The sequence below is a fragment of the Oncorhynchus mykiss genome, chromosome 13, assembly GCF_013265735.2.
Source record: "Oncorhynchus mykiss isolate Arlee chromosome 13, USDA_OmykA_1.1, whole genome shotgun sequence".
In the NCBI taxonomy this organism is placed as follows: domain Eukaryota; kingdom Metazoa; phylum Chordata; class Actinopteri; order Salmoniformes; family Salmonidae; genus Oncorhynchus; species Oncorhynchus mykiss.
Window position 1 is genome coordinate 63148125 of NC_048577.1, and position 14544 is coordinate 63162668.

Genomic DNA, 14544 nt, shown 5'->3' on the forward strand with positions numbered 1-14544 from the left:
AGAGGGATAATAACAAGCCAAGCAGCAGGAAGAGGGAAAGAGGAGGTGAGGAGAGCACTAATCCATAGATATTTAGACAGAGGGGAGAAGCTAAAGCTTGTAGAGGTCCCTTTAGCTGGTCCGGGGTCAGAACATATTATTAGGCTTTCAACACTCAGTAAGCAGACATGACCACCACCACTGATCCTGAGACTGTACGTCACTCAACAGAGATAAAATGTCTAGTGGACAATATAAATGGGCTGACTGGTAGTCAAAACCTGAACAGAGGTTAATAGTATTCATAGGAGGGCGATGCTCATCATCCCTGGCCTGGCGATCTGATTGGCTCCTGCTGACTGCACACCCTGCCACTCCAGAGTCTAGACATATTGACCCGCTGGTTGGTTGACAGGGCCATGTCTCCTGCTGGTTGGTTGACAGGGTCATGTCTCCTACTGGTTGGTTGATAGGGCCATGTCTCCTGCTGGTTGGTTGACAGGGCCATGTCTGTTGCTGGTTGGTTGACAGGGCCATGTCTGTTGCTGGTTGGTTGACAGGCCCATGTCTGTTGCTGGTTGGTTGACAGGGCCATGTCTCCTACTGGTTGGTTGAAAGGGCCATGTCTGATGCTGGTTGGTTGATAGGGCCATGTCTGTTGCTGGTTGGTTGACAGGGCCATGTCTCCTACTGGTTGGTTGATAGGGCCATGTCTCCTACTGGTTGGTTGACAGGGCCATGTCTGTTGCTGGTTGGTTGACAGGGCCATGTCTCCTGCTGGTTGGTTGACAGGGTCATGTCTCCTACTGGTTGGTTGATAGGGCCATGTTTCCTACTGGTTGGTTGACAGGGCCATGTCTGTTGCTGGTTGGTTGACAGGGCCATGTCTGTTGCTGGTTGGTTGATAGGGCCATGTCTGTTGCTAGTTGGTTGACAGGGTCATGTCTCCTACTGGTTGGTTGACAGGGCCATGTCTGTTGCTGGTTGATTGACAGGGCCATGTCTCCTACTGGTTGGTTGATAGGGCCATGTCTCCTACTGGTTGGTTGACAGGGCCATGTCTGTTACTGGTGGGTTGACAAGGTCATGTCTCCTACTGGTTGGTTGACAGGGCCATGTCTCCTACTGGTTGGTTGACAGGGCCATGTCTGTTGCTGGTTGGTTGACAGGGCCATGTCTGTTGCTGGTTGGTTGACAGGCCCATGTCTGTTGCTGGTTGGTTGACAGGGCCATGTCTCCTACTGGTTGGTTGATAGGGCCATGTCTGTTGCTGGTTGGTTGACAGGGCCATGTCTCCTACTGGTTGGTTGATAGGGCCATGTCTGTTGCTGGTTGGTTGATAGGGCCATGTCTGTTGCTGGTTGGTTGATAGGGCCATGTCTCCTACTGGTTGGTTGACAGGGCCATGTCTCCTACTGGTTGGTTGACAGGGCCATGTCTGTTGCTGGTTGGTTGACAGGGCCATGTCTCCTGCTGGTTGGTTGACAGGGCCATGTCTGTTGCTGGTTGGTTGACAGGGCCATGTCTCCTGCTGGTTGGTTGACAGGGCCATGTCTGTTGCTGGTTGATTGACAGGGCCATGTCTCCTACTGGTTGGTTGATAGGGCCATGTCTCCTACTGGTTGGTTGACAGGGCCATGTCTGTTGCTGGTTGGTTGACAGGGTCATGTCTCCTACTGGTTGGTTGACAGGGCCATGTCTGTTGCTAGTTGGTTGACAGGGCCATGTCTGTTACTGGTGGGTTGACAGGGTCATGTCTCCTACTGGTTGGTTGACAGGGCCATGTCTCCTACTGGTTGGTTGACAGGGCCATGTCTGTTGCTAGTTGGTTGACAGGGCCATGTCTGTTACTGGTGGGTTGACAGGGTCATGTCTCCTACTGGTTGGTTGACAGGGCCATGTCTCCTACTGGTTGGTTGACAGGGCCATGTCTGTTGCTGGTTGGTTGACAGGCCCATGTCTGTTGCTGGTTGGTTGACAGGGCCATGTCTCCTACTGGTTGGTTGATAGGGCCATGTCTGTTGCTGGTTGGTTGACAGGGCCATGTCTCCTACTGGTTGGTTGATAGGGCCATGTCTGTTGCTGGTTGGTTGATAGGGCCATGTCTGTTGCTGGTTGGTTGATAGGGCCATGTCTGTTGCTGGTTGGTTGATAGGGCCATGTCTGTTGCTGGTTGGTTGATAGGGCCATGTCTCCTACTGGTTGGTTGACAGGGCCATGTCTGATGCTGGTTGGTTGATAGGGCCATGTCTGTTGCTGGTTGATTGACAGGGCCATGTCTCCTACTGGTTGGTTGATAGGGCCATGTCTCCTACTGGTTGGTTGACAGGGCCATGTCTGTTGCTGGTTGGTTGACAGGGCCATGTCTCCTGCTGGTTGGTTGACAGGGCCATGTCTGTTGCTGGTTGGTTGACAAATCAAATCAAATCAAATCAAATCAAATCAAATTTTATTTGTCACATACACATGGTTAGCAGATGTTAATGCGAGTGTAGCGAAATGCTTGTGCTTCTAGTTCCGACAATGCAGTAATAACAAGTAATCTAACTAACAATTCCAAAACTACTGTCTTGTACACAGTGTAAGGGGATAAAGAATATGTACATAAGGATATATGAATGAGTGATGGTACAGAGCAGCATAGGCAAGATACAGTAGATGGTATCGGGTACAGTATGTACAAATGAGATGAGTATGTAAACAAAGTGGCATAGTATAGTATAAAGTGGCTAGTGATACATGTATTACATAAGGATACCGTCGATGATATAGAGTACAGTATATACGTATGCATATGAGATGAATAATGTAGGGTAAGTAACATTTATATAAGGTAGCATTGTTTAAAGTGGCTAGTGATATATTTACATCATTTCCCATCAATTCCCATTATTAAAGTGGCTGGAGTTGAGTCAGTGTCAGTGTGTTGGCAGCAGCCACTCAGTGTTAGTGGTGGCTGTTTAACAGTCTGATGGCCTTGAGATAGAAGCTGTTTTTCAGTCTCTCGGTCCCAGCTTTGATGCACCTGTACTGACCTCGCCTTCTGGATGATAGCGGGGTGAACAGGCAGTGGCTCGGGTGGTTGATGTCCTTGATGATCTTTATGGCCTTCCTGTGACATCGGGTGGTGTAGGTGTCCTGGAGGGCAGGTAGTTTGCCCCCGGTGATGCGTTGAGCAGACCTCACTACCCTCTGGAGAGCCTTACGGTTGAGGGCGGTGCAGTTGCCATACCAGGCGGTGATACAGCCCGCCAGGATGCTCTCGATTGTGCATCTGTAGAAGTTTGTGAGTGCTTTTGGTGACAAGCCGAATTTCTTCAGCCTCCTGAGGTTGAAGAGGCGCTGCTGCGCCTTCTTCACGATGCTGTCTGTGTGAGTGGACCAATTCAGTTTGTCTGTGATGTGTATGCCGAGGAACTTAAAACTTGCTACCCTCTCCACTACTGTTCCATCGATGTGGATAGGGGGGTGTTCCCTCTGCTGTTTCCTGAAGTCCACAATCATCTCCTTAGTTTTGTTGACGTTGAGTGTGAGGTTATTTTCCTGACACCACACTCCGAGGGCCCTCACCTCCTCCCTGTAGGCCGTCTCATCGTTGTTGGTAATCAAGCCTACCACTGTTGTGTCGTCCGCAAACTTGATGATTGAGTTGGAGGCGTGCGTGGCCACGCAGTCGTGGGTGAACAGGGAGTACAGGAGAGGGCTCAGAACGCACCCTTGTGGGGCCCCAGTGTTGAGGATCAGCGGGGAGGAGATGTTGTTGCCTACCCTCACCACCTGGGGGCGGCCCGTCAGGAAGTCCAGTACCCAGTTGCACAGGGCGGGGTCGAGACCCAGGGTCTCGAGCTTGATGACGAGCTTGGAGGGTACTATGGTGTTGAATGCCGAGCTGTAGTCGATGAACAGCATTCTCACATAGGTATTCCTCTTGTCCAGATGGGTTAGGGCAGTGTGCAGTGTGGTTGAGATTGCATCGTCTGTGGACCTATGTCTCCTGCTGGTTGGTTGACAGGGCCATGTCTGTTGCTGGTTGGTTGATAGGGCCATGTCTCCTGCTGGTTGGTTGACAGGGCCATGTCTGTTGCTGGTTGGTTGACAGGGTCATGTCTCCTACTGGTTGGTTGATAGGGCCATGTCTCCTACTGGTTGGTTGACAGGGCCATGTCTGTTGCTGGTTGGTTGACAGGGTCATGTCTGTTGCTGTGCTGGTCAAGACTTCACTGAGCTGCTTTCTCTGCTACCTTTAATCTCATCTAAAACAAAGCCAGATGCTTTCACCTCCCAGTCAACCCTCACCTTACCCACTGACAGGCAGCAGTAAGGTACAACCACTACTCTGCCACCACATATCTACAATACAATACATTATCACACCACCACTCTACCACCACATATCTACAATACAATACATTATCACACCACTACTCTACCACCACATATCTACAATACAATACATTATCACACCACTACTCTACCACCACATATCTACAATACAATACATTATCACACCACCACTCTACCACCACATATCTACAATACAATACATTATCACACAACTACTCTACCACCACATATCTACAATACAATACATTATCACACCATTACTCTACCACCACATATCTACAATACAATACATTATCACACCACTACTCTCCCACCACATATCTACAATACAATACATTATCACACCACTACTCTACCACCACATATCTACAATACAATACATTATCACACCACTACTCTGCCACCACATATCTACAATACAATACATTATCACGCCACTACTCTACCACCACATATCTACAATACAATACATTATCACGCCACTACTCTACCACCAAATATCTACAATACAATGCATTATCACACCACTACTCTACCACCACATATCTACAATACAATACATTATCACACCACTACTCTACCACCACATATCTACAATACAATACATTATCACACCATTACTCTACCACCACATATCTACAATACAATACATTATCACACCACTACTCTCCCACCACATATCTACAATACAATACATTATCACACCACTACTCTACCACCACATATCTACAATACAATACATTATCACACCACTACTCTGCCACCACATATCTACAATACAATACATTATCACGCCACTACTCTACCACCACATATCTACAATACAATACATTATCACGCCACTACTCTACCACCAAATATCTACAATACAATGCATTATCACACCACTACTCTACCACCACATATCTACAATACAATACATTATCACACCACTACTCTACCACCACATATCTACAATACAATACATTATCACACCACTACTCTACCACCACATATCTACAATACAATACATTATCACACCACTACTCTACCACCACATATCTACAATACAATACATTATCACACCACTACTGTACCACCACATATCTACAATACAACAATATTACAACATTACAATGTACGTGTATGTAGAGTGTGTGTGTTAGTGTTTGTGTGTGCGTGTGAGTGTGCGAGCATGCAGAGCTATGACGTAGAGACAGACATCTTGCCTCCATTTATGTAATTCACCCTCTCTGTGTCAAATCCCTCTTTCAAACCTAATGAATGCATAGGTGGGAACACAGCCTGTCAATCATAGCTGCTGCCAATGAAGACAGAGCAAGAGAAGAGCTGAGGACCAAGGCATGAGAGCAGCGAGCCGACTCAGCCGAGGCCAACGATGGCTGTTTATTTAACCGGTTATTAAAAGGATGACATGGTAGTTGCGAGACGCTAAGCCGAACCTCTCGTAACAGTGTTTTCTCTCGCCTCTCGCCTGTCGTTTTGAACCAGTGTTTATTTATTTGGCGGTAAAGTATGTTATGTGGTGCCAATGGAGCACTTCTATAGGCTGCTTAAGAGAGTTGGGTCATGTGCATCCTAATCAACAGGGATGGAGATTAATCCTGTTATGGAACTAAAGGACGGGGGGGGGGGGGGACCCCAACACTTCACCAATCTCCTTTGTTCTCTTCCTTCCTAGGTTGTCACAGAGACACAGACACAGACACACACATACGGTACATGCAGATAAACACACACAGACTGCCATGTTTCTGAACCTCTGGAGTAGGAGGTTCCTCTGTATGCAGAATGGGTAGGAAATCAGCGCTCTCTCACACACACACACACACACACACACAACATACACACACGCACACACACACACACACACACACACACTTTCAGTAGAGACCCGACTGAGGCCCTGGAGCGAGCAGCAGGCAGGAAAGTGGAACCGGGGGAGGGGCTTGAGAGAACAGGGAGATGTTGTCATGGGAACGACAGCGGGGAAACAGCTAGAGGGGAGGTGGCTGCATTACAACAGAACAGTGGGCAGATGATGCAGCTGGTCAGTATACTGTGTGTGTGTGTGTGTGTGTGTGTGTGTGTGTGTGTGTGTGTGTGTGTGTGTGTGTGTGTGTGTGTGTGTGTGTGTGTGTGTGTGTGTGTGTGTGTGTGTGTGTGTGTATGTGTGTGTGTGTGTGTTCAGTCTGGAGCAACACCCAGGGCTCATTGCTCCAGCAGCACAAACCCCATAAAGCCAGGCTCTCCACAGCAGCAGGGATTATCACACATTAGACAGGGTTTCCCCACATCTAATCTGTCTCTAAGTGTTGGGGGGCGGTCATCTTTCTAATCTGTCTCTAAGTGTTGGGGGACGGTCATCTTTCTAATCTGTCTCTAAGTGTTGGGGGACGGTCATCTTTCTAATCTGTCTCTAAGTGTTGGGGGACGGTCATCTTTCTAATCTGTCTCTAAGTGTTGGGGGACGGTCATCTTTGCCAGTTGAGATTGTTTAATCTGCTCGGATGTGACATCCATACCATCACTGTGGCACTGGGACGTGACATTCTGTCGTCACTAGGGGAATTATACTCCACAATAACAGGATGAATGGGATTGGGGCGCACTGTACTGTACAAACCCACTGTACTATACAAACCCACTGTACTGTACAAACCCACTGTACTATACAAACACACTCACGCACTATACTGTACAAACACACTGTACTGTACAAACACACTGTACTGTACAAACACACTGTACTATACAAACCCACTGTACTGACCCACTGTACTGTACAAACCCACTGTACTGTACAAACACACTGTACTGTACAAACACACTGTACTGTACAAACACACTGTACTGCACTGTACAAACACATTGTACTGTACAAACACATTGTACTGTACAAACACACTGTACTGTACAAACACACTCACGCACTGTACTGTACAAACACACTGTACTGTACAAACACACTCACGCACTGTACTGTACAAACACACTGTACTGTACAAACACACTCACGCACTGTACTGTACAAATCCACTGTACTGTACTGTACTAACACACTGTACTGACACACTGTACTGACACACTGTCCTGTACTAACACACTGTACTGTACTGACACACTGTACTGTACTGTACTAACACACTGTACTGTACTGTACAAACACACTGTACTGTACTGTACTAACACACTGTACTGTACTGTACTAACACACTGTACTGTACTGTACTAACACACTGTACTGTACTAACACACTGTACTGTACTAACACACTGTACTGTACTAACACACTGTACTGTACTGTACTAACACACTGTACTGTACTGTACTAACACACTGTACTGTACTAACACACTGTACTGTACTAACACACTGTACTGTACTGTACTAACACACTGTACTGTACTGTACTAACACACTGTACTGTACTGTACTAACACACTGTACTGTACTAACACACTGTACTGTACTAACACACTGTACTGTACTAACACACTGTACTGTACTGTACTAACACACTGTACTGTACTAATACACTGTACTGTACTAACACACTGTACTGTACTGACACACTGTACTGTACTAACACACTGTACTGTACTAACACACTGTACTGTACTAACACACTGTACTGTACTGTACTAACACACTGTACTGTACTGACACACTGTACTGTACTAACACACTGTACTGTACTAACACACTGTACTGTACTAACACACTGTACTGTACTGACACACTGTACTGTACTAACACACTGTACTGTACTGACACACTGTACTGTACTGTACTAACACACTGTACTGTACTAACACACTGTACTGTACTGTACAAACACACTGTACTGTACTGACACACTGTACTGTACTGTACTAACACACTGTACTGTACTAACACACTGTACTGTACTGTACTAACACACTGTACTGTACTAACACACTGTACTGTACTGACACACTGTACTAACACACTGTACTGTACTGACACACTGTACTGTACTGTACTAACACACTGTACTGTACTAACACACTGTACTGTACTGACACACTGTACTGTACTGTACTAACACACTGTACTGTACTAACACACTGTACTGTACTAACACACTGTACTGTACTAACAAACTGTACTGTACTGACACACTGTACTGCACTAACACACTGTACTGTACTAACACACTGTACTGTACTGACACACTGTACTGTACTGTACTAACACACTGTACTGTACTAACACACTGTACTGTACTGTACAAACACACTGTACTGTACTAACACACTGTACTGTACAAACACACTGCACTGTACTAACACACTGTACTGTACTGACACACTGTACTGTACGGTACTAACACACTGTACTGTACAAACACACTGTACTGTACTGTACAAACACACTGTACTGTACTGTACAAACACACTGCACTGTACTGTACTAACACACTGAACTGTACTGTAGTAACACACTGAACTGTACTGTACTAACACACTGTACTGTACTGTACAAACACACTGCACTGTACTGACACACTGTACTGTACAAACACACTGTACTGTACTGTACAAACACACTGTACTAACACACTGTACTAACACACTGTACTGTACTAACACACTGTACTGTACTAACACACTGTACTAACACACTGTACTGTACTAACACACTGTACTAACACACTGTACTGTACTAACACACTGAACTGTACTGTACTAACACACTGACCTGTACTGTACTAACACACTGTACTGTACTAACACACTGTACTGTACTGTACTGTACTAACACACTGTACTAACACACTGTACTGTACTAACACACTGTACTGTACTAACACACTGAACTGTACTGTACTAACACACTGAACTGTAATGTACTAACACACTGTACTGTACTGAACAAACACACTACACTGTAATAACACACTGTACTGTACTAACACACTGTACTGTACTGTACTGTACTAACACACTGTACTAACACACTGTACTGTACTAACACACTGTACTGTACTAACACACTGAACTGTACTGTACTAACACACTGAACTGTAATGTACTAACACACTGTACTGTACTGAACAAACACACTGCACTGTAATAACACACTGTACTGTACTAACACACTGTACTGTACTGTACTGTACTAACACACTGTACTAACACACTGTACTGTACTAACACACTGTACTGTACTAACACACTGAACTGTACTGTACTAACACACTGAACTGTAATGTACTAACACACTGTACTGTACTGAACAAACACACTGCACTGTAATAACACACTGTACTGTACTAACACACTGTACTGTACTGTACTGTACTAACACACTGTACTAACACACTGTACTGTACTAACACACTGTACTGTACTAACACACTGAACTGTACTGTACTAACACACTGAACTGTAATGTACTAACACACTGTACTGTACTGAACAAACACACTGCACTGTAATAACACACTGTACTGTACTAACACACTGTACTGTACTGTACTAACACACTGTACTAACACACTGTACTGTACTAACACACTGTACTGTACTAACACACTGAACTGTACTGTACTAACACACTGAACTGTAATGTACTAACACACTGTACTGTACTGAACAAACACACTGCACTGTAATAACACACTGTACTGTACTAACACACTGTACTGTACTGTACAAACACACTGTACTGTACTGACACACTGTACTGTACTAACACACTGTACTGTACTAACACACTGTACTGTACTGTACTAACACACTGTACTGTACTGTACTAACACACTGTACTGTACTGTACTGACACACTGTACTGTACTAACACACTGTACTGTACTGTACTGACACACTGTACTGTACTAACACACTGTACTGTACTGTACTAACACACTGTACTGTACTAACACACTGTACTAACACACTGTACTGTACTAACACACTGTACTAACACACTGAACTGTACTGTACTAACACACTGAACTGTAATGTACTAACACACTGTACTGTACTGAACAAACACACTGCACTGTACTAACACACTGTACTGTACTGTACAAACACACTGTACTGTACTAACACACTGTACTGTACTAACACACTGTACTGTACTAACACACTGTACTGTACTGACATACTTTTTTCACAAACTTCCTTATCAGGGAAATACACATGCTAATCTCTCTCTCTCTCTCTCTCTCCCTCTCTCTCTCTCTCTCTCTCTCTCTCTCTCTCCCTCTCTCTCTCTCTCTCTCTCTCTCTCCATCCATCCATCTATCTATATATATATATATAGATCCATTGTTGACCTAAATGACTACTGATGATAAATACAATCCACCTGTGTGTAATCAAGTCTCCGTATAAATGCACCTGCACTGTGATAGTCTCAGAGGTCCGTTAAAAGCGCAGAGAGCATCATGAAGAACAAGGAACACACCAGGCAGGTCCGAGATACTGTTGTGAAGAAGTTTAAAGCCGGATTTGGATACAAAAAGATTTCCCAAGCTTTAAACATCCCAAGGAGCACTGTGCAAGCGATAATATTGAAATGGAAGGAGTATCAGACCACTGCAAATCTACCAAGACCTGGCCGTCCCTCTAAACTTTCAGCTCATACAAGGAGAAGACTGATCAGAGATGCAGCCAAGAGGCCCATGATCACTCTGGATGAACAGCAGAGATCTACAGCTGAGGTGGGAGACTCTGTCCATAGGACAACAATCAGTCGTATATTGCACAAATCTGGCCTTTATGGAAGAGTGGCAAGAAGAAAGCCATTTCTTAAAGATATCCATAAAAAGTGTCGGTTAAAGTTTGCCACAAGCCACCTGGGAGACACACCAAACATGTGGAAGAAGGTGCTCTGGTCAGATGAAACCAAAATGGAACTTTTTGGCAACAATGCAAAACGTTATGTTTGGCGTAAAAGCAACACAGCTCATCACCCTGAACACACCATCCCCACTGTCAAACATGGTGGTGGCAGCATCATGGTTTGGGCCTGCTTTTCTTCAGCAGGGACAGGGAAGATGGTTAAAATTGATGGGAAGATGGATGGAGCCAAATACAGGACCATTCTGGAAGAAAACCTGATGGAGTCTGCAAAAGACCTGAGACTGGGACGGAGATTTGTCTTCCAACAAGACAATGATCCAAAACATAAAGCAAAATCTACAATGGAATGGTTCAAAAATAAACATATCCAGGTGTTAGAATGGCCAAGTCAAAGTCCAGACCTGAATCCAATCGAGAATCTGTGGAAAGAACTGAAAACTGCTGTTCACAAATGCTCTCCATCCAACCTCACTGAGCTCGAGCTGTTTTGCAAGGAGGAATGGGAAAAAATGTCAGTCTCTCGATGTGCAAAACTGATAGAGACATACCCCAAGCGACTTACAGCTGTAATCGCAGCAAAAGGTGGCGCTACAAAGTATTAACTTAAGGGGGCTGAATAATTTTGCACGCCCAATTTTTCAGTTTTTGATTTGTTAAAAAAGTTTGAAATATCCAATAAATGTCGTTCCACTTCATGATTGCGTCCCACTTGTTGTTGATTCTTCACAAAAAAATACAGTTTTATATCTTTATGTTTGATGCCTGAAAGTTGGCAAAACGTCGCAAAGTTCAAGGGAGCCGAATACTTTCGCAAGGCACTGTATATATCTTGCTGGATTGCCGACTGGCTGGCTGACTGACTGGATGACTGACTGACTGACTGGTTGGCTTACTGGATGGAGGCTGGCTGAGTGGAATGCTGGTTGAGTGGAAGGCTAGCTGAGTGGAAGGCTGGCTGAGTGGAAGGCTGGCTGAGTGGAAGGCTAGCTGAGTGGAAGGCTGGCTTAGTGGAAGGCTGGCTGAGTGGAAGGCTGGCTGAGTGGAAGGCTGGCTGAGTGGAAGGCTGGCTGAGTGGAAGGCTAGCTGAGTGGAAGGCTGGCTGAGTGGAAGGCTGGCAGAGTGGAAGGCTGGCGGAGTGGAAGGCTGGATGAATGGAAGTCTGGCTGAGTGGAAAGCTAGCTGAGTGGAAGGCTGGCTGAGTGGAAGGCTGGCTGAGTGGAAGGCTAGCTGAGTGGAAGGCTGGCTGAGTGGAAGGCTGGCTGAGTGGAAGGCTAGCTGAGTGGAAGGCTGGCTGAGTGGAAGGCTGGCTGAGTGGAAGGCTGGCTGGGTGGAAGGCTGGCTGAGTGGAAGGCTAGCTGAGTGGAAGGCTGGCTGAGTGGAAGGCTGGCTGAGTGGAAGGCTGGCTGAGTGGAAGGCTGGCTGAGTAGAAGGCTGGCTGGCTGAGTGGAAGGCTGGCTGAGTGGAAGGCTGACTGCATCAACCTGCTCTCCATAGCTCACTGGTCAGCACAGATCAGAAAGAGGGAGAGGAGAGAGGAGAGGGAAAGAAAAGAGATGGAGGGAGGAGAGGAGAGGAGAGAGGGAGGAGAAGAGAGAGGAGAGGGAAAGAAGAGAGAGGGAGGGAGGGAGGAGAGGAGAGAGGGAGGAGAGGAGAGGAGAGGGGAAGGAGAGAGAGAGGAGATGAGAGAGGGAAGAGAGGAGAGAGGGAGGAGAGGAGAGAGGGAGGGAAGAGAGGAGAGAAGGAGGAGAGAGGAGATGAGAGGGGAAGAGAGGAGAGGGAGGAGAAGAGAGAGGGAGGGAGAAGAGGAGAGAGGGAGGAGAGGAGAACGGAGAGGGAAAGAAGAGAGAGGGAGGAGAGGAGAGAGGGAGGGAGGAGAGGAGAGAGGGAAGAGAGAGGAGATGAGAGGGGAAGAGAGGAGAGAGGGAGGAGAAGAGAGAGGGGGAGGAGAGGAGAGAGGGAGGAGAGGAGAAAGGAGAGGGAAAGAAGAGAGAGGGAGGAGAGGAGAGAGGGAGGAGAGGGGAAGGAGAGAGAGGAGATGAGAGAGGGAAGAGAGGAGAGAGAGAGGAGAGAGGGAGAAGAGAGACACATACACACTCCAATTTCTCTCACACACACACACACACAGATCTTCACACACAACATATATCTACAGACACCACACAGATGTCTCTAAAACAGACACAATACAGAGCTGTGAATCACTCCATCTGCCAACTATCTGAGGAGGAATGGGAGACAAACCCACTGTGTTCCCACAGTCAGTCAACAGTCAATATCACGAGGCAGTATGTGTAACCTTCAGTATACAGCGTGTGCTTATGATTATACTCCCCAACGTTTCCCCTGTCATCTAGGCCCAGAAAATAAAGCCCCTCCCTTCCTCTCTCAGACTGAATCAATAGAAGGAAGAGCTGAGTGATCAAACATTAAAGTCAGAAAAGTTATTTTTTTTCTCCAGGAACTTTGTCTTTGTGAACTTTGTGAGTCAGAAACAAGGTGAAGTAGCAAACCAACCCGTGGCTGACTGACTGGCTGGCTGGCTGGCTGGCTGGCTGGCTGGCTGGCTGGCTGACTGGCATCTGCCACATTAAGACAAGACGAGAGAGAGAGAGAGTCATAGTCCATTGAATTGAAATAGAAGGAGAGAGTCCAGTCTCTACTTACCCAGTAAGAACATACTGTTAGTGGCAGCAGACTCTTTGCTCTCTTGTCAGTGGAATATTCCAATCCTGTCCTTCAGTTGATTTCAGAACAACAGACGTGTCCTATCACAGTAATACCATGTCACAGTAATACAGGAACCCAGACGAACACTGAAACTAACCAGACTGCAGAAATACTCCCAGACAAACAGTTGAACCCGGCAACTCAACCCTGGAAAAGTCACTAGAGAGAGAGAGACTGACTGACAGACTGCACAGAACGAAGCCTGGGAGCCGACTGAGGAACTCGGTGCGTACTTCCTCGCAATAAAAACAAAAAGGAATTTCAAATGGCTACTAAAATGGGGGGATTTCCTCAGAACAGTCAGAGTCATCTTGAAAACATTAAAGGAACTGGTAGCCAAATTCCTGTTGGTTTGGAAACAACTGTGGTGGGAGGACAAGAGTTTAGCTGGCCCCCTCTCTCTTTGTGTTCTGGAGGGGGTGGAGTGGGAGAGTTGGACCCCCCAGGGACTGGAGCGCGGGGGCCCGTCTGATCAGAACCAGAGAGCCAGGCTGTAGCTGGAGCCAGGCCAGAGCAGGACTGGAGGGCTGGGGGAAAGTGTCAGCACTACACGCCTCCAACACTCTGCAAACTGCGTGCCTGTGGAGGGACTTTAGTGGATGTGGTCAGAGCGGGGGAGAAACGGACAGAGGGCGCGGGAGAGAGAGAGGGAGAG

General features: G+C 46.4%; 1 protein-coding gene across 7 annotated transcripts in view; it reads right to left on the minus strand.

Annotated features, from left to right (window-relative positions):
- Positions 1-14544, minus strand: part of LOC110486089 (BAH and coiled-coil domain-containing protein 1) — a 186404-nt gene that overhangs the window by 115713 nt on the left and 56147 nt on the right. The window contains exon 1 of one of the 7 annotated variants that reach the window (XM_036941863.1): positions 13827-14544. This exon is cut by the window's right edge and continues 32 nt beyond it. The exons of the other annotated variants lie outside the window; for them this stretch is intronic. Within the exon in view, the coding sequence (XP_036797758.1) occupies positions 13827-13839 (13 nt within the window). The 5' untranslated portion in view covers positions 13840-14544. The remainder of the gene's footprint in view (positions 1-13826) is intronic. 7 annotated transcript variants of the gene reach the window in all.